This window comes from Stegostoma tigrinum, chromosome 21 (assembly GCF_030684315.1).
Source record: "Stegostoma tigrinum isolate sSteTig4 chromosome 21, sSteTig4.hap1, whole genome shotgun sequence".
Lineage (NCBI taxonomy): Eukaryota > Metazoa > Chordata > Chondrichthyes > Orectolobiformes > Stegostomatidae > Stegostoma > Stegostoma tigrinum.
Window position 1 is genome coordinate 45451446 of NC_081374.1, and position 27632 is coordinate 45479077.

General features: G+C 46.1%; 2 protein-coding genes across 8 annotated transcripts in view; one reads left to right on the plus strand and one right to left on the minus strand.

Annotated features, from left to right (window-relative positions):
* zgc:194242 (uncharacterized protein LOC100005854 homolog) overlaps positions 1–19870 on the minus strand; it is a 42572-nt gene extending 22702 nt beyond the window's left edge. For 2 of the 3 annotated variants that reach the window (XR_007249690.2, XM_048552952.2), the window contains exon 1: positions 19516–19870. Coding sequence is in view for 1 of the 3 variants with exons in the window: in XM_048552952.2 (XP_048408909.1) it covers positions 19516–19538 (23 nt within the window). In the remaining 2 variants the exon portion in view is untranslated. Of the gene's footprint in view, positions 1–14850; positions 15021–19515 lie in introns of those variants that run through there. The other variant, XR_007249691.1, reaches the window with a different exon arrangement.
* Positions 19291–27632, plus strand: part of etv7 (ETS variant transcription factor 7) — a 62286-nt gene continuing 53944 nt past the window's right edge. For 2 of the 5 annotated variants that reach the window (XM_048552946.2, XM_048552949.2), the window contains exon 1: positions 19294–19875. In XM_048552946.2, coding sequence (XP_048408903.1) covers positions 19843–19875 — 33 coding nt within the window. In that variant the 5' untranslated portion in view covers positions 19294–19842. Of the gene's footprint in view, positions 19876–27632 lie in introns of all 5 variants that reach the window. The other 3 variants (XM_048552951.2, XM_048552948.2, XM_048552947.2) reach the window with 3 other exon arrangements.

Genomic DNA, 27632 nt, shown 5'->3' on the forward strand with positions numbered 1-27632 from the left:
GAGCAGAAAAGCTGATGTTTCGGGCCTAGACCCTTCATCAGAGAGGGTCCAGGCCCAAAACGTCAGCTTTTCTGCTCCTAAATGCTGCTGGGCCTGCTGTGTTCATCCAGCTCTACACTCTGCCAATACAGATTAGTTTCAGTTCCTCCCTCTCATCAACAATGGTGTACGTCATCATTTCTGTCACATTATTCTTGTCCTCCTTTGTGAAGGCAGAAGCAATGTATGAATTTAGTTTGCCAGCCATTTCTTTTACCCCATTATAAATTACTCTGTTTCTCGCTGCAAGAGACCAACGTTAGTTTTCACTGATTTTTTTCTCTTTGAATACCTACGCATTTAACATTTACAGTCAGTTCTTAGATTCTCTGCGAACTTACTCTCATACTCTATTTTCTCCATCTTAATCAATCTGCTGACTTCTAAACTGTTCCCAATCATCAGGTTTATTGTTTTTTCTTGCTAATTTGTATCCCTTTTTGGCATCTAACACTATCTCTAACTTCCCTCATTAGCATGATTTTATGACTGCTCTCTTAGCGCTCTTGTGCCCTGCAGGAATAAACATTTTTCAGTTGTTTAACTCCAACCTTGGCATTTCTCAATTCTACCCACACAGATTCTACATTGTCTGAGCTCATATCCTCAATACTGTGTTTATATCCTCTTTTACCAGAAGTGCAACTCCAGTGCTTTTTCCTTTCTGTCTGTCCTTCCTAAATTCTGAAAACTGTGGGATGTTTAGTTCCCATCCCTGGTTACCCTGCATCCGTGCATCTATAGTCACTACTGTATCACAGCCACTTACAACTATTTACATGATTTATTCATCCGCCTTAGTTCGAATGCTTCATGCATTCAGGGACAAAGTCCGAAGGCTTGTCTTTTTAACATTCCTTGTCATTCCTACTACTTTTTTTTATTTTGGCTGTGTTTGATTCTGGCCCTGGATTCCTCTGCCCATTACTTCTCTTATTCCTTTTCTGTCTTTTGTTCTTGTCCATCATTCCTCTTCCTCTGGCTTCTCGCATAGGTTCTCATCTCACTGTCAATTTAGTTTAAACTCTCCCAGTCCCAGCTATTCGAGCAAATGCTCCCCTGAAAGGCATGAATCTTGATCCTGCCCAGGTGTAGCCTGTCCAGTTTGCTCCTACCTCCCCCAGAAATACCAATGACCCAGGAATCTAAACCTTCTCTCTCACACCATCTCTTGAGCCACTTATTCATCCAATATATCCCGCCATTTCTCCATGGAATAGCACATGACACTGGTCGTAGTCCTGAGAACACTACTTTTCAGATTCTAATTTTCAGCTTATTTCCTTTTATTTTGCTTTCAGGACAACCACTCCACAATTTCCCATCTTCATCAGAACGTTAAGTTTCATTATATTGTTGGGAACAAAACTTTAATTTTCCTAAACACTGTGTCAATAATTGAATACTCATAACACAAAATCATTTCTCGATGTCAGTTCAGTGGAACATAGCGACCTCATGATCCTTATGACCTTTATCATACATTTTTCCTTGTTGATTAGAAATTGTAACAGCATTACGTGACATCCCATAACTACACAGGGAAAAATGGAAACATCCATCTTTAAAGATCGCCCGATTTCTAATGCAGGGTCTAGGCCATTAATTTACATACAAATTTTATTCTTGTCTGAACCAATGGGCCACTGGTCTTTGTTACCTGTTATTCAGCCAACTTTGTATCCATGTTACTACAGTCCGTTTTTTGCATGAGTTCTAACGTGACTTAATTACATTATCAAGTCCTTTGCATGGCACCGTATCAAATATCTTTTGGAAATCTATGTGCACACATGAGCAGCATTACCCTCATTAACCCTTGCTGCTCAAAAAACGCAAGCTAATTAGGCATGATTAGTTATTTTCTCAACCTGCATTTTTGGTTTGTAGCTGGTGGGCAAATCTTCATTTTATTTGAACAAGGGCATAACATTTATAACTCGCCAGCAAATGACATCAACGCTGAGTCTGAGGAAGACTGGGAAACAATGATTGACTGCTTCCACAATTTCTACTCTCACTTCCTCAGTATCCCCGGATGTATTGCATCTAACTCTGTTTCTTTGTCAGCTTTAAATACAGAGAGCTTATCTAAAAACCTCCGTATAAATTTTAAACCTTTTGAACCGTTTTCCATTTCTCCGTGACGTGGACTGCATCATTTTCCTTAGGGAAAGACAAATGCTAAGTTTTCATTTCCTTCCTCAACCCATACTCCTATCTCCATCTATAAGTCTTAATTGCAACAAATTCTCCACTTATTATTCCATATACTTGTAATCAGTATGTTCAAACATACATGGCTAGACCATGTGGGACTTGAACCTGGACCTTCCGGACCAGAGATACCGTGCCACATGAGTTCTCTCCTTTTACTATGATATTCTTATCCCTTTATATTATCTGCTTTGTTTTTCTGACAGGTTCATAATTACATTATTCACCTGATGATTGTCATTAAGCACACTTCCTCTGCTGCACTGTTATCTCTAGACCTTTACTCATTCAAAAAACTCTGAATCTCTTTGTCCTATCTTTCCTATTCTGAGAAAACATAGCACAAACCATCTTTTTTTTAATTCATCCATGGGATATTAATGTCAGTAACTGGGCCAACAGTGATTACCTATTGCCAGACTGACCCCTGACAAGCACAACCATCTGCCTTTGTGCTAGGTAAGACTACAGCCAGTGGACAGATTTCTGCCTGACCTCCATTGAGCCCAGTTTTGAGCACTAGTTTTGCTGGAGTTCCCTGATGTTGCACTTGATCGTGACGTCAAAGGCAGTCACTCTCACATCTGCAGTTCTTCTCTTTTCTCCATATTTTAACCAAAGCTGCAATGAGGTCAGGAGCTGATGGAGCCAATTGTCTCTAGCCCATTCTAGAGATTAAGTGGAAAGTCATTAACAGATCTTCTACAGGATGGCGGGATCCGAAATTCTAAACTAGAAACCAAAATTTGAAGGTCCAGCCGGCAGGACCTTCTGGATAAGAACATTTCATGAAGTGGTCTTTAATCTATGTTTTGTAAGCAATACTCCTTACTGTTAAACTGTTTGCGCCTGTTTAATTTCTCACACAAGCAGAAACATACCCTATCCAGTGGCCTTGAGGGCACGTAACTAGATCAATGGACTGCAACAGTTCAAGGAGACAGCTCAACACGGCCTTATAGCAAGTTAGAGCACAGAAAAAGATCCTTTGGCCCATTGCATCCATGCCGTTCTAAAACAGCCACCTGATTATTCTAATCCCATTTCCCAGCTCTTAGTCCATAATCTTGTACGTCTTGGCATCCAATTCCATATCCAAATACTTCCTAAATGTGGTGAGGTTTTCAGCCTCTACCACCCTCACAGGCAGTGGTTCCAGATTCCCACCACCCTCTGGGTGAAAGTGTTTTCCTTATATCGTCTCTAAACCTCCTGCCCTTTACCTTCAATCAACGCCCTCTTCCCAGTCATTGATCTCTCCACCAATGGGAAATGTTTCTTGTTTTGTGCCCCTCATAATTTTAAACATCTCAATCATGCATTCTCTCAATCTCCTCTGTTCCACAGCAAACAACCCCAGTCTGTCAAACTCTCTTCATAATTAAATCTCTCCAGCCCAGGCAACTTCCTGGTAAATCTCCTCTGCCTTCTCTCCAGTGCTATCACATCCCTTCCAAACAGTGGATCCCAGAACACCATTTTATACAATTCCAGCATTGCCTCATTTAAAAACCAAAAGAACTGCGGATGCTGAAAATCAGAAGCAGAAACAGGAATTGCTGAAAAGCTCAGCAGGTCTGGCAGCATCTGTGGAGAGAAATCAGATTTAATGTTCGGGTCCAGTGACTTCAGAACTCTTCGGAACTGATGCTGCCAGACCTGATGAGCTTTACCAGCAACTTCTGTTTTTTCTCCAGCATTGCCTCCATGCTCTTAAACTTGGCTAAGAAAGGCAAGCATACTATATTCCTTCTTAACCACATTATCCACCTAACCCAATAATTTAAAGGAACTGGTGCACCTGCACATCGAGGTCACTCAGTGCTTCCCAAGGTTCTACTGTTCTGAAGGGCAAGTAGAGATGGGCAATAAATGCAGTCTTTGACAGGAATATTCACATCCCAGCAATGAACAAAAGAATATTTTCATCTTATTAAAAATAATTAGTTTTACAAATTCCTCACTTGCAGTTCCCCAATAATCCTCTGGGTGGCGCAGCCATTCACAGATTTCTGGAATCCTCTGTAAGTGGATACAATTTAATGCACAAGAGAAACACCATTTCTGATTCGATTCACTTGGTTGTTCTTTCTCCCCAGCGTGTCTACTTACCCCATTCTGTTCCCCACTCAAAGTTTGCAGCTCCCACCCATTACTCTCACCTTTGCCCCTCTCACTGTGGTTCTCCCGTCTAGGGCCCAGCTTTCTCTCTCCATTCTCCACAATCCTCAAACTCAAGAATCAGAGAGAGCTACAGTACAGAAAAAGGCTCTTTGCCCCAATACAGCAGGCCAAGCAGCATCTTAGGAGCACAAAAGCTGATCTTCCAGCCGAGACCCTTCATCAGAAAAGTGGGATGGGGAAAGGATTCTGGAATAAATAGGGAGAGAGGGGGAGGCGGACCGAAGATAGATAGAGGAGAAGATAGGTGGAGAGGAGAGTATGGGTGGGGAGGTTGGGAGAGGATAGGTCAGTCTGGGGAGGAAGGACAGGTCAAGGGGGCGGGATAGGGTTAGTAGGTGCAGCTTGAGGTGGGAAGAGGGGACAGGTGAGAGGATGAACAGGTTAGGGAGGCGGGGACGAGCTGAACTGGTTTTGGGATGCAGTGGGGGGAGGGGAGATTTTGAAGCTGGTGAAATCCCCAGTCGCGAACCATTTCAACTCCCCCTCTCATTCCTTAACTGACATGTCCATCCTGGGCCTCCTGCAGTGCCACAATGATGCCACCTGAAGGTTGCAGGAACAGCAACTCATATTCCGCTTGGGAACCCTGCAGCCCAATGGTATCAATGTGGACTTCACCAGCTTCAAAATCTCCCCTTCCCCCACTGCATCCCAAAACCAACCCAGGTCGTCCCCTCCCCCAATTGTATCCCAAAACCAACTTAGCTCGTCCCCACCTCCTTAACCTGTTCTTCCTCTCATCTGTACCCTCCTCCTACCTCAAGCCACACCTCCACTCCCTACCTACTAACCTCATCCCGCCCCCTTGACCTGTCCGTCCTCCCCGGACTGACCTATCCCCTCCCTACCTCCCCACCCATGCGCTCCTGTTCACCTATCTTCTCCTCTAATCACCTTTGGTCCGCCTCCCCCTCTCTCCCTATTTATTCCAGAATCCTCTCCCAATCCCCCCTCTCTGATGAAGTGTCTAGACCCGAAACGTCAGCTTTTGTGCTCCTAAGATGCTGCTGGGCCTGCTGTGTTCATCCACCTCCACACTTTGTAATCTCGGATTCTCCAGCATCTGCAGTTCCCATTATCTTTGGCCCAATACATCCACTCCTGTCAAAAAAAGACACCTAACTATTCTAATCTCATTTTGTAGCTCTTGGTCCATTGTCTTGTATGTCTTGGAATCACAAATGCACATCTAAAGATTTCCTAAATGTAAAGAGGGTTTTTGCTTCTATCACCCTCACAGACAGCGATTTACAGATTTCCTCCACACTCAGGGTGAAAATGTTTCTCCTCACATCCCCTATAAACCTCCTGCCCCTTACTATAAATCAATGTCCAGTGTTGCCCCCATTCCCTTCATTGATTCCCTCTATCAAAGCGAAAAGTTTCTTCCTAGCTACCTACCTAAGGCCCTCATAGTTGTATACATCTCAATCACTTCCCCTCTCAATTCCTCAAAAACAACCACAGTAATGTCCAAGATAATAAAATGTGAGGCTGGATGAACACAGCAGGCCCAGCAGCATCTCAGGAGCACAAAAGCTGACGTTTCGGGCCTAGACCCTTCATCAGAGAGGGGGATGGGGTGAGGGTTCTGGAATAAATAGGGAGAGAGGGGGAGGTGGACCGAAGATGGAGAGAAAAGAAGATAGGTGGAGAGGAGAGTATAGGTGGGGAGGTAGGGAGGGGATAGGTCAGTCCAGGGAAGACGGACAGGTCAAGGAGGTGGGATGAGGTTAGTAGGTAGGAAATGGAGGTGCGGCTTGAGATGGGAGGAAGGGATGGGTGAGAGGAAGAACAGGTTAGGGAAGCAGAGACAGGTTGGACTGGTTTTGGGATGCAGTGGGGGGAGGGGAAGAGCTGGGCTGGTTGTGTGGTGCAGTGGGGGGGAGGGGATGAACTGGGCTGGTTTTGGGATGCGGTGGGGGAAGGGGAGATTTTGAAGCTGGTGAAGTCCACATTGATACCATTGGGCTGCAGGGTTCCCAAGCGGAATATGAGTTGCTGTTCCTGCAACCTTCGGGTGGCATCATTGTGGCACTGCAGGAGGCCCATGATGGACATGTCATCTAGAGAATGGGAGGGGGAGTGGAAATGGTTTGCAACTGGGAGGTGCTGTTGTTTATTGCGAACCGAGTGGAGGTGTTCTGCAAAGCGGTCCCCAAGCCTCCACTTGGTTTCCCCAATGTAGAGGGAGCCACACCGGGTACAGTGCTTGCAGTATACTACATTGGCAGATGTGCAGGTGAACCTCTGCTTAATGTGGAAAGTCATCTTGGGGCCTGGGATAGGGGTGGGGGAGGAGGTGTGGGGGCAAGTGTAGCATTTCCTGCAGTTGCAGGGCAAGGTGCCGGGTGAGGTGGGGTTGGAGGGCAGTGTGGAGCGAACATGGAAGTCACGGAGAGAGTGGTCTCTCCGGAAAGCAGGCAAGGGTGGGGATGGAAAAATGTCTTGGGTGCTGGGGTCGGATTGTAGATGGCGGAAGTGTCGGAGGATGATGCGTTGTATCCAGAGGTTGGTGGGGTGGTGTGTGAGAACGAGGGGGATCCTCTTTGGGCGGTTGTGGCGGGGGCGGGGTGTGAGGGATGTGTTGCGGGAAATGCGGGAGACGCGGTCAAGGGCGTTCTCGATCACTGTCGGGGGAAAAGTTGCAGTCCTTGAAGAACTTGGACATGTGGGATGTGCGGGAGTGGAATGCCTCATCGTGGGAGCAGATGCGGCGGAGGCGGAGGAATTGGGAATAGGGGATGGAATTTTTGCAGGAGGGTGGGTGGGAGGAGGTGGATTCTAGGTAGCTGTGGGAGTTGGTGGGCTTGAAATGGACATCAGTTGCAAGCCTGAGATGGAGACTGAGAGGCCCAGGAAGCAGTGCCCTCTCCAGTGCAATAATATCCTTTCTGCAGGATGAGTTGCAGAACTGCACACCATGCTCTAGGTGTGGCCTAACCAATATTTCATACAATTCCAGCATAGCCTCCCTGCTCTTAAACTCTATGCTTTTGTTAATAAACGCAAAAATATCATTTGCCTTAACCACTTTATCTACTCGTCCTGAAATCTTCTGGGATTGGTGTGCATGCACACTAAGCCTTGGTCCTTCAAAGGATCCTACTGTTCCTCATGTATTCTCTTGACTTGTTTATTATGCTCATGTCAATCACCTCACATTTATCCAGATTGAATTCCATTTGTCACTAACCCGTCTATATCTCCTGTAATCTGAGGCTATCCTCCTCACTATTTATTACTCTGCAAATTATTGTGGCATCTGAACATACTGATTACCTTTCCTACATTTCTGAATTATTTATATTTATCACAAACAGCAAGGGCCCTAATACTGGGAGACCTGACTCTACACTTCCAGGCAGAAAAATGTCCCCAACTATCACCCTCTGCTTCTTGCCACTCAGCCAACTGCGGATCTAATTTGCAAATTTCGTTGAATCCCACAGACCTTTGCTGTCAGTCTTCCATGCAGGACCTTATCAAAAGCCTTTCTGAAGTCCAAGTAGACTTCTTCAAAAACATTGCCCTCATCTACACAGCTGGTCACTTTGAAAAATTCCATCAAGTTGCTCAGACATGACCTTCCCTTAAAAAACTGTACTGACTGCTCTTCATTAATCCCTGCCTCTTCAAATGCAGATTAACTCCACTTCTCAGAGTTGCTTCCCATAGTTACCCCATCACTGAGATTAGCCTGTCTGTCCTATAGTTTCCTGGTTTATCACTTGCTCCCCTCCAGCTCTCCCAATAATCAAGCCATGTTATTCCCAGAGATAGTAAGAACTGGAGTCTGAGATAACAAGATGTGGAGCTGGATGAACACAGCAGGCCAAGCAGCATCAGAGGAGCAGGAAGGCTGATGTTTCGGGTTGGGACCCTTCTTCAGGAATGGGGCAGGGGGAATGGGGGCTCTGAAATAAATAGAGAGGGGGGAGCAGTGATAACAGGTGGATAGTGGAGCAGATAGTAGGGAGAGAAGATGGACAAGTCAAGGAGGTGGGGATGAAGCTAGTAAAGGTGAGTGTAGGTAGGAAGTGAGGATGGGGTTGGTCAGTGAGGTGGGAGGAGCGAATAGGTGGGAGAGAAGACGGACAGGTCAAGGAGGCAGGGTTGAGAGGGGGTTGCTGGTCTTGGGATGAGGCCTTGGGGTGGGGAGATTTTGAAGCTGGTAAAGTCCACAATGAGACCATTGGGTTGTAGGCTTCCAGGGCGGGATATGAGGTATTGCTCCTCCAGTTTCCGGGTGGCATTGTTGTGACACTGGAGGAGGCCCAGGATGGACATGTACCCCAGGGAGTGGGAGGAGGAGTTGAAGTGGTTTGTGACTGGGAGGTGTTGTCGTTTGTCCCGAACCGAGTGTAGGTGTTCCACAGAGCAGTCTCCGAGCCTCTGCTTGGTTTCCTCGAAGTAGAGGAGGTCACATCGGGAGCAGCGATACAATAAACCACGCTAGTGGATGTGCAGGTGAACATCTGTTTAATGTGGAAGGTTTTTTTTGGGGCCTGCGATGGAGATGGAAAGATATATTTCCCTTCCCATCCTTATTTGCCTTCCGGAGGGACTGCTCTCTCTGTGACTCCCTCATCCGCTCCACAGTCCCCACTAACCCAACCATCCCCAGCATCTTTCCCTGCAACTGCAGGAGATACTCCACCTGCCCCTACACCTTACCCCTCACCTCCATCCCAGGCCCCAAAAAAACCTTCCATATTAAATAGATGTTCACCTGCACATCTGCTAATGTGGTTTATTGTATCTGCTGTTCCAGATGTGGCTTCCTCTACATCGGGAAAACCAAGCAGAGGCTCAGTGACCGCTTTGTGGAACACCTACGCTCGGTTCATGACAAACACCTCCCAGTCGCGAACCACTTCAACTCCCCCTCCCACTCCCTGAACAACATGTCCATCCTGGGCCTCCTCCAATATCACAATGATGCCACCCGGAAACTGGAGATACAACACCTCGTATTCTGCCTGGGAACCCTGCAGCCCAACAGTCTCAATGTGGACTTTACCAGCTTCAAAATCTCCCCTCCCCCTACCTTATCCCAAGACCAGCCACCCCTCTCATCCCTGCCTCCTTGACGTGTCCATCTTCTCTACCACCTACCAGCCCCTCCCTGCTCACTGACCAACCCCTAACCAAACTCCCCACCTAGACTCATCTTTGCTAGTTTCATCCCCACGTCCTTCACCAGTCCGTCTTCTGTCCCACCTATCCGCTCCACTATCCACCTGCTATCACCGCCCCCCCACCCCTATTTATTTGAGCCTCCCTCCCCTCCCCCATTTCTGAAGAAACATCCCAAACCGAAACATCAGCTTTCCAGCTCCTCTGATGCTGCTTGGCCTGCTGTGTTCATCCAGCTCCACACCATGCCATTCCCAGAGTTGTCAAAAAGGCCAAAGATTTGAAAAGAAGTACACAAAATTCCTGAATTTATCAAATTTCCAGACCCAGGTTTATAGAGAGAAGGTTTATGTAATGAATAAGAATTATTATTCATTACAAGTAATAGATTATAGCTACAGTTAAACCATTATAAACTGTTGACATATGATAGTACAAATTAAAATGTTAATCGTCTGATTAACTCAACACACACAGGGCAGGAGAAAACTGTGAAAGTGGCTCAGCTACATGCGCGATCTTTATGCTGGTCAGAATCTTGCTTTTCAGATTTCTTTCTCTGAATGCTTCCACTGGTTTGCAAGAATCACAGGGAGGCTGGCCACTTATAAAAGGTTTCTGACTTATAGGTTAAGGGGCCACAGTTTATAACAACTACTGAAGGAAAAACAAAGTTTTTTTCAGATTTAAAATGGGTTTTGATGCAGATAGAACATAGAACATAGAAAAGTACAGCACAGTACTGGCCCTTCGGCCTACGATGTTGTGCCGAAAATAATCCTAACCCAAAAATAAAATAACCTAACCTACATTTCCCTCAATTCACTGCTGTCCATGTGCATGTAAATGTCACTAATGACTCCCCTCCACGACTACCACTGGTAAACTATTCCATGCGCTCACAACTCTCTGGGTGAAGAACCTCCCTCTGACGTCTCCTCTCTACCTTCCTCCCAACACCTTAAAACTATGACCCCTCGTGGCAGTCAATCCTGCCCTGGGGAAAAGTCTCTGGCTATTGACTCTATCCATGCCTCTCATGACCTTGTATGCCTCGATCAGGTCACCTCTCTTCCTCCTTCGCTCCAGAGAGAAAAGTCCGAGCTCAGTCAACCTCTCCTCGTAAGACAAGCCCTCCAGTCCAGGCAGCATCCTGGTAAACCTCCTTTGCACCCTCTCCAAAGCCTCCACATCTTTCCTATAATAGGGCGACCAGAACTGGACACAATATTCCAAGTGTGGTCTCACCAGGGTTTTGTAGAGCTGCAGCATAACCTCACGGCTCTTAAACTCGATCCCCCTGTTAATGAAAGCTAAAACACCATATGCTTTCTTAACAACCTTATCCACCGGGGTGGCAACTTTGAGGGAGGTATGCACTTGAACACCAAGATCCCGCTGTTCCTCCACACTGCCGAGAATCCTGCCTTTAATCCTATATTCAGCATTTAAGTTCAACCTTCCAAAATGCATCACTTCGCATTTATCCAGATTGAACTCCATCTGCCATTTCTCAGCCCAGCTCTGCATTCTGTCAATGTCTCGCTGAAGCCTGCAATAGCCCACGATACTATCAACGGCACCTCCAACCTTTGTGTCATCAGCAAACATACTAACCCACCCCTCAACCTCCTCATCGAAGTCATTTATAAAAGCTACAAAGAGCAGAGGCCCAAGAACAGAGCCCTGCGGGACACCACTCAGCACTGACCTCCAGGCAGAACACTTACCATCTACAACCACTCTCTGCCTCCTGTCAGCCAACCAATTCTGAATCCAGACAGCCAAATCACCCTGTATCCCATACCTCCTGACTTTATGAATGAGCCTGCCGTGGGGAACCTTATCAAATGCCTTGCTGAAGTCCATGTACACCACATCCACTGCTCGACCCTCGTCAACCTGTCTCGTGACTTGCTCAAAGAACTCAATAAGATTTGTAAGACATGACCTGCCCTCACAAACCCATGCTGCCTCCCTTTAATCACGCTATGCTTTTCCAAATAGTCATAAATCCTATCCCTCAGAATTCTTTCCAAAACCTTGCTGACCACAGACGTAAGACTGACTGGTCTGTAATTTCCAGGGATTTTCCTATTCCCTTTCTTGAAAAGAGGAACAACATTTGCCTCCCTCCAATCTTCCGGTATAACTCCCGTGGAGAGTGAGGAAGCAAAGATCTTCGCCAGCGGCTTAGCAACCTCCTTTCTCACTTCCCGGAGCAACCTAGGATAAATCTGGTCTGGCCCTGGAGACTTATTAATCTTAATGTTTGCCAAAACTTCCAGCACATCAACTTTCTCAAATCTTGATCTGTTCAAGCCTGTTTTCCTGCTCCTCAAAGTTCTCATTCACAACAAGGTCCCTTTCCTTCGTGAAAACCGAAGCAAAAAACTCATTTAGGGCTTCCCCTATCTGCTCAGACTCCACGCACAAGTTCCCTACGCTATCCCTGATCGGCCCTACCTTCTCCCTGATCATTCTCTTAACCTCACGTATGAGTAAAATGAGTAAAAGATAGCTTATACAGCTCCTGAGCTAGTGGAGATCACATCAATTCTCTCTACATTGTTTCCAGCCTTAAGCTGTTCAGTAACCTGAGAACCGATCACACAGTTGTTGGCACACAAAAGGCTTTTGTCATCGATAACTAGTCGCTAATTGATAGACCAACCAACTTCTTATTGCCTCTCTGTTGCATCTATACACAGCCCCTCAGCCTCACTTAAATGCCTTTCTACATAATACCTCCCTAAGTGTCAAGTTACTTGATTTTGCAAACATGCAGCAATCCTCTAAGCCACTATTTTTAAAACAGCAGTTCTTGTGATTTCAGCCCACAATCTAAAAATGCACAAAAACAAAAGCACAGTCTCTACAAAATGAATTGGGCAAAAGTGTACTGGGACATTGCTTATACAGAGTAAGTTGACAGGTAAAGCGCAGGAAATTTATGTCTCACTGTCGCAGGAAGTTTCTGTTAAAAAAATAGTTTTACTGATTTCATTTGAGTTAGTGCCTGAGACATGTAGCGAAAGGTTCTACAATTTAAAGAAGCACGCACGGCAAGCTTATATTGCACTCAAAAGGGTTAAGCAAAGTAATTTTGACAAATGTTTGCAGAAACCAAAGCCACATATAAGGATCTTACAGAGATTATTTACTGGAGGAATTTAAAAATTCACCACCTTCAGTGGTAAGAATCCATGCTGAGGACCAACAGGTTGCATAGCTAGGCAGGCAGCAGTGATGGCTGACAGTCATGAGCTAATCCATAAAACTAAACCTTCTTACTGTCTCCCCCAAAAACTTGAAGTGGTTTGAGGCAGCAGATTAAAAGAGAGGCAAGAGGTGAAAGTAAGAAATGGATAGCTGGGAATGCCCTAAGTTACTGAGGATGGACTTGCAAAAGCCTAAGTATTTCCAGTGTAACAAGATGGGACACATTCGTCCAGAATGTTGGAACTCAAATTCCATGGGACTTATTGGAGATTGTAAAAATGAGTCCGAAATAGGCACTCATGAGAAAAAAGAAATGATCAGATTGTAGCTTTGCTACAATTAAAAAACTGGAGGTAAACATTGCTGTGAGGCTATACAAATCATGTAGAATAAATGACAAATATGAAGGGCTTTGGTCTAAAGGGGAGATAACTCTTTTTCTTCAAAGGAAGCATCCAAGTCAAACCTATACTAAGAAATACTGGGGCTACTCAAAACTTGCTGGAGGATTTAATTTTCCCTCCAGAGAATTCAATGAAAACCAAAGTGTTGGTGAATGGGATGGGGACACAGTTTATCCTCATTTTATTGAGCAAAGTCCAAGTGAAATTGACTTGTTGCCAGGACTAGCGGGAGTTGGGGTTGTTAAAGAATTACCTGTGAATGGAGTTGACATACTTCTGGAAAATGATTTAGCTGGAGTGAGAGTTATAGATTCACCAATAATCACAGAAACTCCAGTTCAGGCTGAAGAGTTGGAACAGTTGCAGGTTCTGGGTAGTTTGCCATTATGTGCACAGTGACCAGAGCAACAGCTAAACAAACTCCATTGCGCTGGAGGTCAAAGTAATATCACAAGAAGAGGGTGGAGTAGCTGAAGCCTTCTCTAAGGAAATGGATAATTCAAAAGAGCATTTGGCATGTTTTCATTAATTGAGACTCAGGAGTTGAGTGAGATAGCACAGACAGCTCACACTGAAGCTGATGAGGTTAAAACTGTATCAGTGATAATGGGAACTGCAGATGCTGGAGAATCCAAGATAACAAAGTGTGGAGCTGGATGAACACAGCAGGCCAAGCAGCATCTCAGGAGCACAAAAGCTGACGTTTCAGGCCTAGACCCTTCATCAGAGAGCTCTCTGATAAAGGGTCTAGGCCCGAAACATCAGCTTTTGTGCTCCTGAGATGCTGCTTGGCCTGCCGTGTTCATCCAGCTCCACACTTTGTTATCTCACACTGAAGCTGAGTCTGAATCAGTTCCAGGGTGTTATTACATTAAAATCTTAAACTTTTGCAATGACTCTGGAAATAATGGCTTTAATTTCCCAATGAGGTGTAACAAAGCGGCACAGTGATTCAGTGGTTAACACTGCAGCCCCACAGCGCCAGGGACCCGGGTTCAATTCCAGCCTCGGGCTACTGTCTGTGTGGAGTTTGCACATTCTCCCCGTGTCTGCGTGGGTTTCCTCCGGGTGCTCCGGTTTCCTCCCACAGTCCAAAGATGTGCAGGCTAGGTGGATTGGCCCTGCTAAATTGCCCATAGTGTTCAGTGGTGTGTGGATTCTCAGGGAATGGGTCTGGGTGGGATGCTTCAAGGGGCGGTGTGGACTTGTTGAGCCAAAGGGCCTGTTTCCACACTGTAGGGAATCTAATCTAAAAAAGTGAATGCAATTCTAGTGAACTCAGTATTAACAAATATTCATTATATGCTATTGATTGTAAAAAATTTGAAGATCAAGAAAGCCCAAGAAGTTCTGAAAATTTAATCCCTTAATTTTGTCCATTACCCAATTAAATTATGAAGGAATTTGCAGCAGAAGTAAGTAGAAGTAGGAATTTAGTCCTTTAAGCCTTGTCTAACATTTAATAAAATCATGGCTGATCTGTTTGTGATCCAGTTTCCACATTTACATCTAGTCTCAATAACTTTTGATTCCCTCACCTAACAAGAATCTATTTACTTCTGCCTTAAAAATATTCAGACTCCACTTTTTGAAGCAGAGGGGTCCAAAACTTCCCAAGCCTCTGAAACAAAATATTTCTCTGTACCTTTGTCTTTAAGGAGAACAAATCCTTTTGAAACAGAGTTCCCAAAATCTGGATTCACTGACAAGACTAAAAGTCTTTTCCATATCCACTTTGTCTAGACCATTCGGGTTCTTACAAACTTCAATCAAATCATGCCTTGTTCTTGTAAACTCCGGTGAAAAACAAGTCCAGCCTGTCAAATCTTTCCAAATAAGATAACCCACTCATTCCTAATAACAATGCATTTAACCTGCTCTGAGCTATCTCCACTGTATTTACATTGTTATAATTCCAGAAGATGTTATTACTGGACAAATCAGATCTCAGACTGAAATATGCCTTAATAGATCATATTTTGTTTTGATTTGGTTTTAATGAGGTGATCTCTTTGAAGCATAAGCATTCAATGTTAAACATTTTGTTTTAGCGATAACAAATGTTTATTAACCAAAAAATGAACATAAAATACGACAAACCAAACTATTACAGTAAAGATTCAAAGACTTTTAAATACACAATAAAATATAATGCCATTACCCCCAAAAATGCCTTTACAAATTCCAAAGGAAAAATGTGACACCCCTTATACAGTTCCTAAAAGCACCCCTTGTACAGTACTCACATCAGAGAAAATGTTTTCTTAAACTTTCAACACGCTTAAGGTAATTTTAACTCCTAGACTGGAAATGCCGAGAGCTTCTTCCTCAAACAATCACACACCTAAACGTAAATGTGCTCAGTTTCAAGTAGCCTCTTCATGGTTTTATCCCAACACACCCCCCCCCACCCCCCAATTTGGGACTATTACCAATGCCTTACACTAAAGTAATCTAGTTTTTCTATATTCTTAAGTTCTCGAAGGTGCTGCTCTATACAACCATCTCCATCGAAGGACTTCACAGAACTCCCTAAGAACTAAGTAAAACTGCAAAGAAAGGTCTTTCCATTGAAGCTATGGATATTTGCTCTTAGCATAAATAAACTCATACTAGAAATTTCTAACAGAATTCAAAGCACCTTGCTAATCTGTGAAATATCCTAAAGTAAACGAGAACCCATTAAAGCTGTTAAAGGAGCTCTCACAAACTATTTTAAAGGAAATCACCAAGGCTACAAAAATACTTCCCATGTAATTATTAACTTTTGACACCTAGAAAACAAAAGCATCATAAACCCAAAATCCACAGTATTCAAGACCCATTATCGATGCTTTGTGTAACTGAAGTATAACACTTTCAACTTTACGTTCAGTTCTTCTTGCAACAGAGGATAGCATCCAATTACCATTCCCAATGACATGCTGCTGTACCTACATTTTACCATATAATGACACATGTATTAGATCACCTAGATCCTTCTGCACCTCAGTATTCCACGGTCATTCTTTGTTTAAGTGATACTCTTTCTTTTTACTCTTCTGGCCAAAGTGAATAATACTTTCCCATATTATACTTTATCTGCTAGATTTATGCCTATTCCAGCTGTCAAAACTGAACCCTGGCTGAGAACACCTTTTTAAAAGTCTATACTCCCAGCTAAACATACATGACATCCTTGCTGCAATGTGATGGATGGCCATGAATCATGTTTGATCAGAAACTCGTGCTGAGGTGCCAGGCACAGCAACGATAATATTGGGAGCATTGCTTACAGTGTGGTCTACGTACATTGAGGATACAAAGCATAGATTGAGTGACCACTTTGCAGAACCCCTATGTCCTAAATGTTAAAAAGACCCTGAGCTTCTAGTTGCCTGCCACTTCAACACTGCACTATGTTCCCTGGCCAACGCCCCTGTCTCAGGCTTGCTGCAACGCTCCAGTGAAGCTCAGCATAAGTTGGAAGAACAGAACCTCATTTTCCGCTTGGGAATTCCACAGCCTTCTTAACTCAATATCGAGTTCAACAATTTTAGGGCTTGAGGCACCTTCTCCCATGTCCTTACGCCAATGCCCAAACAAGCAGGCCTTGATATCAGAGATAATGGGAATTGCAGATGCTGGAATTAACAAAGTGTGAAGCTGGATGAACACAGCAGGCCAAGCAGCATCTTAGGGGCACAAAAGCCAACGTTTCGGTTCGAGGCCCAAAACGTCAGGCCTTGTTATCATGTGGCCTGCTATTACACACAGTCCATTTTAGTCTGCTAATTGTCTCATTCATTCTCCTAGACTGATCATTATCCACTCCTTTTGTTTGTCCAACTGTTCTTCTCTCTCTTTGGGCTGTATCTCTACCTATCGTTCACTCCTTAGACCCTCCTCCCACCCAATCTTCTGCACAAAGCCAACTTGTTCCTAACTACTGTCAGTTCTGCACAAGGGTCACTGGATCTGAAATGTTAACTCGATTTCTCTCCACAGATGATGCCAGACCTTCCTGAGATTTTTCCGCAATTTCTGTTTTTGACGCTGAGAATGATGCTGTTGTTATTGTTGTTGACAATGTCGAGACTTTTAACTCAGACCTGCATCCTGCTGAAATCTTTAGAATTGTCAGCCACCCAGGCTTGTGGATGTCAATGCATAAAAAAGACTTAGAAAGATCTTTGGTGTCCCAGGTATTCAACAGAAATACAGGAAGGCTGGGGAAGTGGAGTTAAGCCCAACATCAAATTGAATGAGGGAGCAGGTTCATGGGCTGAATGGTCTATTCCTGCTCTTATTTATTCTGTTTTAAAATCCAAATTGGAAAAGAACTCCCTTGTAATTGGCAACTATCTTTTTCTATCATTCCTGTAGATGTGACCTCATTGCTGGTCCCTTTCTACAACTGGGTTTCCTCAAATGCTCGTTTCCTCCCACAGTCTAAAGACTTGCAGGCTAGGTGGATTGGCCATGCTAAACTACCCACAGTGTCCAGGGATGTGTAGATTAGGTGGGTTATGGGGGAATGGGTCTAGGTGAAATGTTCTGAGTGGCGGTGTAGACTTGTTGGGCTGAAGGGCCTGTTTCCACGCTGTAAGGATTCTACAATCTGCTATGGTTCTATGATCTATGAACTTTGCTCAGAAGTTTGGCCTGTTCTTTAGGCCACCTGCAATAAGGTCTTCAAAGCTGATTTCTACATATATACTTTTTCTACAGTGACAAGATTCACCCACTCAATAGCTCTCAACTGACTACTGTTTCTTTTGATGAAATGCAAAATATCATTTATTTTAGTGTATTTCAGAGTACTGAGCTCCAAACAGCAACCCTTGTTAAACACTATATCATTAGGCACTACACAGAATGGTCATGTGTGGAATGAATTGCCAGAGGAAGTGATGGATATTTAAAAAAAAAATTCAATAAGTAGATGAGTAGGAAAGGTTTGGAGGGATGTGGGCCAAATGCAGGCAGGTGGGACTAGTTTAGTTGGGAACATGGTTGGCGTTGGCTGGTTGGATTGAAGTGTCTGTTTCCATGGTGTATGATTCTAGCAGTGTCTGCGTGTCTCTCTGCCCACTCACCAGTGGGAAAGTAGGAAAGTGGTCAGTTTTCAAGCTGCAACAAGGGAGGAAGGGGATTGCCAGTGGGAAAACAGTTTGGGAAACATTAATCAGTCACGTTGCTGCACCTATTAACCATACTGCCAACAGATGGTAGGGGCAGTGTCACAATATCGTCAACTCCCTGACTGTACATTCCTGGGATAGGTCTCTGGTCATTACAATATCTATCAGACAGGGCACTGAAATACTAGAGATAACAAGGTGTAGAGCTGGATGAACACAGCAGCCCAAACAGCATCACTGGAGCAGGAGAGCTGACGTTTCAGGCCTAGACCCTTCGTCACCTGAAACGTCAGTTTTCCTGCTCCTCTGATGCTGCTTGCCCTGCTGTGTTCATCCAGCTCTACACCTTGTTATCTCAGATTCTCCAGCCTCTGCAGTTCCTACTATCTCTGAAATATTAACTGCCTTTCTCCTTTCCCCACAGATGCTGCCAGGCCAACTGAGAATATCCGAGACAGTAGGAACTGCAGACGCTGGAGAATCTGAGATAACAAGGTGTAGAGCTGGATGAACACGGCAGGCCAAGCAGCATCATAGGACCTGCCGTGTTCATCCAGCTCTACACCCTGTTATCTCAGCTTAGGATAGCCAACTAGCTTCACTCCAGATTTCCTCACCATCATTTCTCATCCAGTTCTGTTGGTTCCTTAGGGGTGATCCTGTAGAGGTTTATAAAATCGTGAGGAGAATGGACAGACTGAATAGCCCAGGATTAGCGGAGTTCAAACTAGGGGGCATAGCTTCAAGGTGAGAGGGGAAAAATTTTAAAAAGGCAACCTTTTCACATAAGATGGTGGTAGAACTGCCAGAGGAAGTGGTGGAGGCTGATACAATTACAACATCTAAAAGGCATCTGGATGGGTTTACGAATGGGAAGAGTTGAAGGCGATAGGGACATCTCTCTCTCTCTGTTTACACACACACTGCTCAGGGCTGCAGCCTTTTCCAGTTCTCTCTAAGTGGGAGGAGTGTTGAAACTTCCCTGTGTGTCGTGTTGAGGGCAAGGTTCTTGATTTTATTAACACGGGAATGCCTGCTGGGGCCCAATTGTAAACTTTATCGCTGCCGGCTGGGGTCCAGTGACCACACAGTGATTGACCCCCCCCCCACCAGGACCTGTTGGAACCAATCGACTCGTCCGCTTACCCGGTCAAAGCTACAGAAAAGCACAGAATTAAGTCTAATACCTAGGACTATCCAACATTCTCATTTCAATCCGGACAAAGGAAGTTTACTTCTTGTTTCAGTGTGCAATAATTAGACTGCTGTCCCAGCTTGGTTACTGTCTTCTTACGTGTTCCGAGGCAGATGCGACCAGTCTGACCTGTTCTGAGCTCTAGTCAGTGCCGTTCCCTAAGGAAGTGACCCTCCCTTGGCTCCAGATCCGGCGCTTTCGTTTTCGTTTCCCGGAAGAATTCCGCAGCGGGCGATGTGAGCGGAGCGGCCCGAGCCGGGGCTGGGCTGGGAGAGTCACGGAGCCCCGGGAGCAGGCTCCTGTTTGCTGCCCACGCACCATGACAGACTGTGAGCGCCGTGCCAGGCTCAAGGTAAGCGGCTTACTCGAGCCCCGGGACACAGCTCTCTCTCTCTCTCTCCCTCCCCAAATCGAAAAGGTGCAGGCGCTGGGGATGGGGAATCAAACCGGGAGAGAGCTGCAGGTAGTCAGAGAGCAGGTGGGAGACTGAGACACACACACACACACCTGGGAAAAGTTACTGAACTTCTCCTACATGCCCTGGGCCAACACCCATTACCTCCCACCCACCCCTGCCTTTACCCCCAGGAACCCCTCCTATTAACCCCAAACCCATCCTTATCTCTGACATCTTCCCATGACTAACTGTGCGCCTCAGTTTTCCCCAAACCTTCCACCTCCTGCATTCTTCCCCCTGTATTCCATCCCCTCGGTATTCCTACCTCCCCCAATTCCATCTTGCCCCATACCCCTCCCTATGCTTACTGCCCTCTTGACTGAACGCCACATGAAACTGGCCGAAATGCAGCAATAAATGAGACCAAGACTGAGGCTAGGAACTTCTGTCTCACTGCAGGTGTAATGTGTAATTTTTTTAGTTGTTTTGGTCATGTTCTGTCCTTTTTTTTTGAAAGGAACAATTGTGGAAGGCGGCATTGTCCCTGGTATCTGCCTAACAGACAGGGGCTGAGGGGTGGTGGTGAGTAAAAGGTGCAGTGCCAGTGAGGAACTCGACACTTCCCACCTGCCTGAGAGCTGCAGCAGCAGGGTCAAACCGAGAGCAGCCTCTGAGCAGCAACGTCCAGACCCTGATCCAAATCCGACCTAGTTCATTCCTTAGCCTCAGTCACTCCCCCTCTGACACTGATCAGTACCAAAATAGCCTGTGGGCGTGGAACTGAATATGACTGCCGTCGAGACATTAACCGCCTCAACCTCTCCACCCCTCTCACCCACTCCAACCTCTCCCCTGCAGAACGGGCAGCCCTCCGCTCCAACCCCAACCTCACCATCAAACCCGCAGACAAGGGTGGCGCAGTGGTAGTATGGCGCACTGACCTCTACATCGCCGAGGCCAGACGCCAACTCTCCGACACCTCCTCCTACCGCCCCCTCGATCATGACCCCACCCCTGAGCACCAAACCATCATCTCCAACACCATTCATGACCTCATCACCTCAGGGGACCTCCCACCCACAGCCTCCAACCTCATTGTTCCCCAACCCCGCACGGCCCGTTTCTATCTCCTTCCCAAAATCCACAAACCTGCCTGCCCTGGTCGACCCATCGTCTCAGCCTGCTCCTGCCCCACCGAACTCATCTCCACCTATCTGGACTCTATTTTCTCCCCTTTGGTCCAGGAACTCCCTACCAACGTCCGTGACACCACCCACGCCCTCCACCTCCTCCAGGACTTCCAATTCCCTGGCCCCCAACACCTCATTTTCACCATGGACGTCCAGTCCCCATACACCTGTATTCCGCATGCAGATGGCCTCAAGGCCCTCCGCTTCTTCCTGTCCCGCAGGCCCGACCAGTCCCCCTCCACCGACACCCTCATCCGCCTAGCCGAACTTGTCCTCACCCTCAACAACTTCTCTTTCGATTCCTCCCACTTCCTACAGACTAAGGGGGTGGCCATGGGCACCCGCATGGGCCCCAGCTATGCCTGCCTCTTTGTAGGTTACGTGGAACAGTCCCTCTTCTGCACCTACACAGGCCCCAAAACCCACCTCTTCCTCCATTACATTGATGACTGTATCGGCGCCGCCTCTTGCTCCCCAGAGGAGCTCGAACAGTTCATTCACTTCACCAACACCTTCCACCCCAACCTTCAGTTCACCTGGGCCATCTCCAGCACATCCCTCACCTTCCTGGACCTCTCGGTCTCCACCTCAGGCAACCAGCTTGTAACTGATGTCCATTTCAAGCCTACCGACTCCTACAGTTACCTAGAATACACCTCCTCCCACCCACCCTCCTGCAAAAATTCCATCCCCTATTCCCAATTCCTCTGCCTCCGCCGCATCTGCTCCCATGATGAGGCATTCCACTCCCGCACATTCCAGACATCCAAGTTCTTCAAGGAATGCAACTTTCCCCCCACAGTGGTCGAGAACGCCCTTGACCGCATTTCCCGCAACACATCCCTCACACCCCGCCCCTGCCACAACCGCCCAAAGAGGATCCCCCTCGTTCTCACACACGACCCCACCAACCTCCAGATACAACGCATCATCCTCCAACACTTCCGCCATCTACAATCTGACCCCAGCACCCAAGACATTTTTCCATCCCCACCCTTGTCTGCTTTCCGGAGAGACCACTCTCTCCGTGACTCCCTTGTTTGCTCCACACTGCCCTCCAACCCCACCACACCCGGCACCTTCCCCTGCAAGATCGGCTAGGCGGATGAGGGTGTTGGTGGAGGGGGACTGGTCGGGCCTGCGGATATGTTACACTTGCCCCCACACCTCCTAGCTCACTCTATCCCAGGCCCCAAGATGACTTTCCATATTAAGCAGAGGTTCACCTGCACATCTGCCAGTGTGGTATACTGTATCCATTGTACCCGGTGTGGCTTCCTCTACATTGGGGAAACCAAGCGGAGGCTTGGGGACCGCTTTGCAGAACACCTCCGCTCGGTTCACAATAAACAACTGCACCTCCCAGTCGCAAACCATTTCCACTACCCCTCCCATTCTTTAGATGACATTTCCATCATGGGCCTTCTGCAGTGCCACAATGATGCCACCCGAAGGTTGCAGGAACAGCAACTCATATTCCGCCTGGGAACCCTGCAGCCCAATGGTATCAATGTGGACTTCACCAGCTTCAAAATCTCCCCTTTCCCCCACCGCATCCCAAAACCAGCCCAGTTCGTCCCCTCCCCCCCCACTGCGCCACACAACCAGCCCAGCTCTTCCCCTCCACCCACTGCATCCCAAAACCAGTCCAACCTGTCTCTGCCTCCCTAACCTGTTCTTCCTCTCACCCATCCCTTCCTCCCAACCCAAGCGCACCTCCATCTCCTACCTACTAACCTCATCCCACCTCCTTGACCTGTCCGTCTTCCCTGGACTGAGCTATCCCCTCCCCACCTCCTCACCTATACTCTCCTCTCCAGCCACAGTAGTCCCATTAATATATGCCAGCAGAAAGTTTCATTGTATTCCAGACTTACTGTATCAACCATTGAAGATGCTGTGTATCAAGCCTTGGTGAATTTCTGCAGTACGTCTTGTCGAAGCTACATCAGGCTGCGATTGAACTTTGTGGTGGATTGGATTTTTGTGGATGTTGAGACTACCAATTGAGCTGTTTTGTTCTGAATAGTATCAAGCTTTAACGTGAGACCCACTCATCCAAGTGCTGAAAAATGGGATTGGGATAGTTAGGTGATTGTTTTGGACTGACATGGCAATGTAGACACTAAAGATGAGGAATAGGTAGAGAGAGACGGAGGGAGTTAAATCAGAATGGAGTTGGAAGGCCAATAGAGCACTCTACCCTCTGCAGTACCCATCTTTCAGTATTGACTAATTTGATTCAGTCCATGTGGTAACAGCAAGCAGCTGAAACTATTGGATACTGCAAAGTCTCTGGACCCTGACAACATTCCGGCAATAGTACGGAAGACTTGTGCTCTAGAACTTGTTGCTCCCTTAGCCAAGCTGTTCCAGTACAGTTACAACAATGGCATCTACCCAGAATAACCTGCTCAGCGATGCCCACTCAGCTCCTGACCGCATTCACTTTGGCTTTAAACATGTCAAAAACGCTAAATACCAGAGGTGAAGTGAGAGTGACAGTCCTTGACATCAAGGCTGCATCAGATGGAACGTGGCACCAAATAACCCTAGAGCCAAGGGGAATCGGGGAACAAACTCTCCGCTGGCTGGAGCCGTACCTGTCACAGAGGAAGATGGTTGTGGTTGTTGGAGGTCAGTCCCAAGTCCTCAGCCCAACCATCTTCAACTGCTTCTGTACAGCCACAACATGACCTTACAACTCCTGTAGTCAATGCACTGACCAAGAAAGGCAAGCATACCAAATGCCGCCTTCATTATCCGATCTGCCTGTGACTCCATTTTCAAGGAACTACGAGCCTGCACCCCAAGATGTCTTCGTTCAGCAGCACTCATCAAGATCTTACCATTAAATGTAGAAGTGCTGCCCTGATTTGCCTTTCCAAAATCCAGCTCCTCACATTTATCTAAATTAAACTCTGCCACTCCTTGGACCATTGGCCTATCTGATAGTGGTCTGGTTGTACTTTGAAGTGACCTTCTTCACTGTCCACTACACCTCCAATTTTTGTGTCACCTGAAAACTCACTAACTACACCTCCTACATTCACATCCAGATCATTTATATAAATGACAATTACCTTCTCTCCATCTTAATTCTATTAGTTTTAAAATAGTGATGGAAAAGGATAGATCGGATCGAAAAATTAAAGTTCTATGTTGGAGGAAGCTGAATTTTAATGGCATTAGGCAAGATCTTTCACAAGTTGACAGGGAGGGGAGGTGCAGATGTTTGCAGGTACAGGGATAGCTGGAAAATGGGATGCTTTCAAAAATTAGGTAACGAGAGCTCAGAGACAGTACGTTCCTGTTAAGGTGGGGGGAAATGCTGGTAGGTGTAGGGAATGCTGGATGATTAGAGAGATTATGGTTTTGGTCAAGAAAAAGATGGAAGCATATGTCCGGTATAGACACCAGAGATCGAGTGAATCCCTAGAAGTGTATAAAGACAGTAGGAATATAATTAAGAATGAAATCAGGAGGGTTAAAAGGAGACATGAAATAACTTTTTGACAAATAGGGTTAGGGAAAACCCAAAAAGAGATTCTACAAATATGTTAAGGATGACTAAGGAGACAATTGAGCCCCTTAAGTATAAGCAGGGCCACCTAAATGTGAACCGTAGGAGATAGCGGATATACTAAATATTTTACATTGTTTGTTACTGTGGAGAAGGATATGGAAGACAGAACATGGGGAAACAAATAGTTACATCTTGAAAAATCTCCACATCACAGAGGAGGTGGTGCTGGACATCTTAAAACGCATAAAGGTGATAAATCCCCGGGACCCGATCAGGCGTACCCTCGAACTCTGTGGGAACATAGGGAAGTGATTGCTGGGCCCCGCGCTGAGATGTTTGTATCACTGACAGCCGCAGGTGAGGTGCGAGAAGACTAGAGGTTGGCTAACGTGGTATCACTATTTAAGAAAGGTGCTAAGGAAAAGCCAGGGAACTATAGACCATTGGCCCTGATGTCAGTGGTAGGCAGATTGTTGGAGGGAATCCTGAGGGACAGGATTTACATGCATTTGGAAAGGCAAGGACTGATTAGGGATAGTCAACATGGCTTTGTGTGTGGGAAATTACGTCTCACTAACTTGATTGAGTTTTTTGAAGAAGTAACGAAGCGGACTGATGAGAACAGAGTGGTGGATGTGATCTATATGGACTTCAGTAAGGCATTCAACAAGGTTCCTCATGGTAGACTGGTTAGCAAGGTTAGATCACGTGGAATACAGAGAGAACTAACCATTTGGATATAGAACTGGCTTGAAGGTAGAAGACAGAGGGTTGCTTTTCAGACTGGAGGCCTGTGACCAGCGATGTGCCACAAGGATCGGTGCTGGGTCCACTGCTTTTTGTCATTTGTATAAATGATCTGGATGTGAATGTAGGAGGTGTGGTTAGTAAGTTTTCAGGTGACACAAAAATTGGAGGTGTAGTGGACAGTGAAGAAGGTTACCTCAGAGTACGACCAGATCGTGTTCAGATGGGCCAATGGTCCAAGGAGTGGCAGACAGAGTTTAATTTAGATAAATGTGAGGAGCTGGATTTTGGAAAGGCAAATCAGGGCAGCACTTCTACATTTAATGGTAAGATCTTGATGAGTGTTGCTGAACGAAGACACCTTGGGGTGCAGGCTCATAGTTCCTTGAAAATGGAGTCACAGATAGATCGGATAATGAAGGCAGCATTTGGTATGCTTGCCTTTCTTGGTCAGTGCATTGACTACAGGAGTTGTAAGGTCATGTTGTGGCTGTGCAGGACAGTGGTGAGGCAACTTTTGGAGTATTGTGTCCACTTCTGGTCATCCTCCTACAGGAAGGATGCTGTGAAACTTGAAAGGGTTCAGGAAAGATTTACAAGGATGTTGCTGGGGTTGGAGGGTTTGAGCGACAGGGAGAGGCTGAATAGGGTGGGGCTATTTTCCCTGCAGCATCTGAGGCTGAGTTACCTTAGACGTTTATAAAATCATGAGGGGCATGGATAGGATAAATAGGCAAGGTATTTTCCCCAGGGTGGGGGAATCCAAAACTAGAGGGTGTAGGTTTAAGGTGAGAGGGTTAAAGATTTAAAAGGGACCTGAGGGGCAACGCTTTCAGGTGGAGGGTGGTGCATGTATGGAATGAGCTGCCAGTGGAAGTGGTGGAGGCTGGTACAATTACAACATTTAAAAGGCATCTGGATGGGTACATGAATAGGAAGGGTTTAGAGGGATATGGGTGAAATGCTGGCAAATAGGACTAGATTAATTCAGGATATCTGGTTGGCATGGATGAGTTGGGCAGAAGGGTCTATTGCCATGCTGTACACCTTGATGCCTCTCTTAGGCCAGAAGTGGGGATGTGTGCCGATGATCACACAATGTTCGGGACCGTTCATGATTCCTCTGATACTAAAGCAGCCCATTGTCAAATTCTTGTTGTATTCGAACATGTCCAGGCTTGGGCTGACAAGTGACAAGTAACAAAAACAAAAGTTGATAGAAATGCTCAGCAGGTCTGGCAGCATCTGTGAAGAAAAAAGTCAGAGTTAACGCATTAGGTCTGGTGACCCTTCCTCAGAACCTGCAAGTATGTTCATGCCAGTGCAGATGCCAGACAATGACCATCTCTATTTCACATTCAATGGTGTTATCATCACTGAAAACCCCATTATCAACAGCCTGGGCTTTACCGTTAACCAGGAATTGAACTGGACCAGCCATAAAAGTACAACGAGAAGAGAAGGCCAGAGGCTAGGAATTCATGGAATCATAGAAACTTTGAAAGTAGGAGCAGAAGTAGGCTATTCAGCCCATCAGCTAGCTCTACATTCAACCTGATCATGTCTAATCTATCTCAATGCCATACTATCACTCTCCCCATGCTCCTTAACATCATTAGCCTCAAGAAATTTATATTTCTTCACCAAATCTACCTGATGACATGGCCTCTGCCACCTTGAGTGAGAGAGAATTTGCCAGGTCCCCAGCCCTCTGGGTGAAGAACTCCCACCTCACCTCAGTCCAGAAAGGCCAAACTCATACCCTGAGCTGGTGACCCCTCGCCCTAAACCCCCTGCCCGGTAACATCATTCCCACACCCTGTCGAAACTCTATACCTTTCAAAAGAGATCCCTCTCATTCTTCTACAGTGGAGCGAATACAGGCCCGGTCCACACATTCTACCCTCTACCCTCATACAACAAACCTGCCATCCCAGGAATGTGTTTAGCGAACCTTTGTTGTACTCCTATCTGTGGTAAGTATTCTTTTTAGGTAAGGATTTTGAAATTGCACATAATCCTCCAAGTGTGGTCTTGCTAAGGCCCTGTACAGTTGTAGTATGGCTTCCTTGCTTCTGAATTCAAACCCTCGCTGCGAAAGGCAACGTACCATTTGCCTTTTTAACTGCTTGCTGCACCCACATGCTGACTTTCAGTGTCTGGTGTACAAGGATACCCAGGTCCCTTTGCACATCGACAAATCCCGATTTTACAACCATTTAAATGATACTGTACTGCCTGTTTTTCCC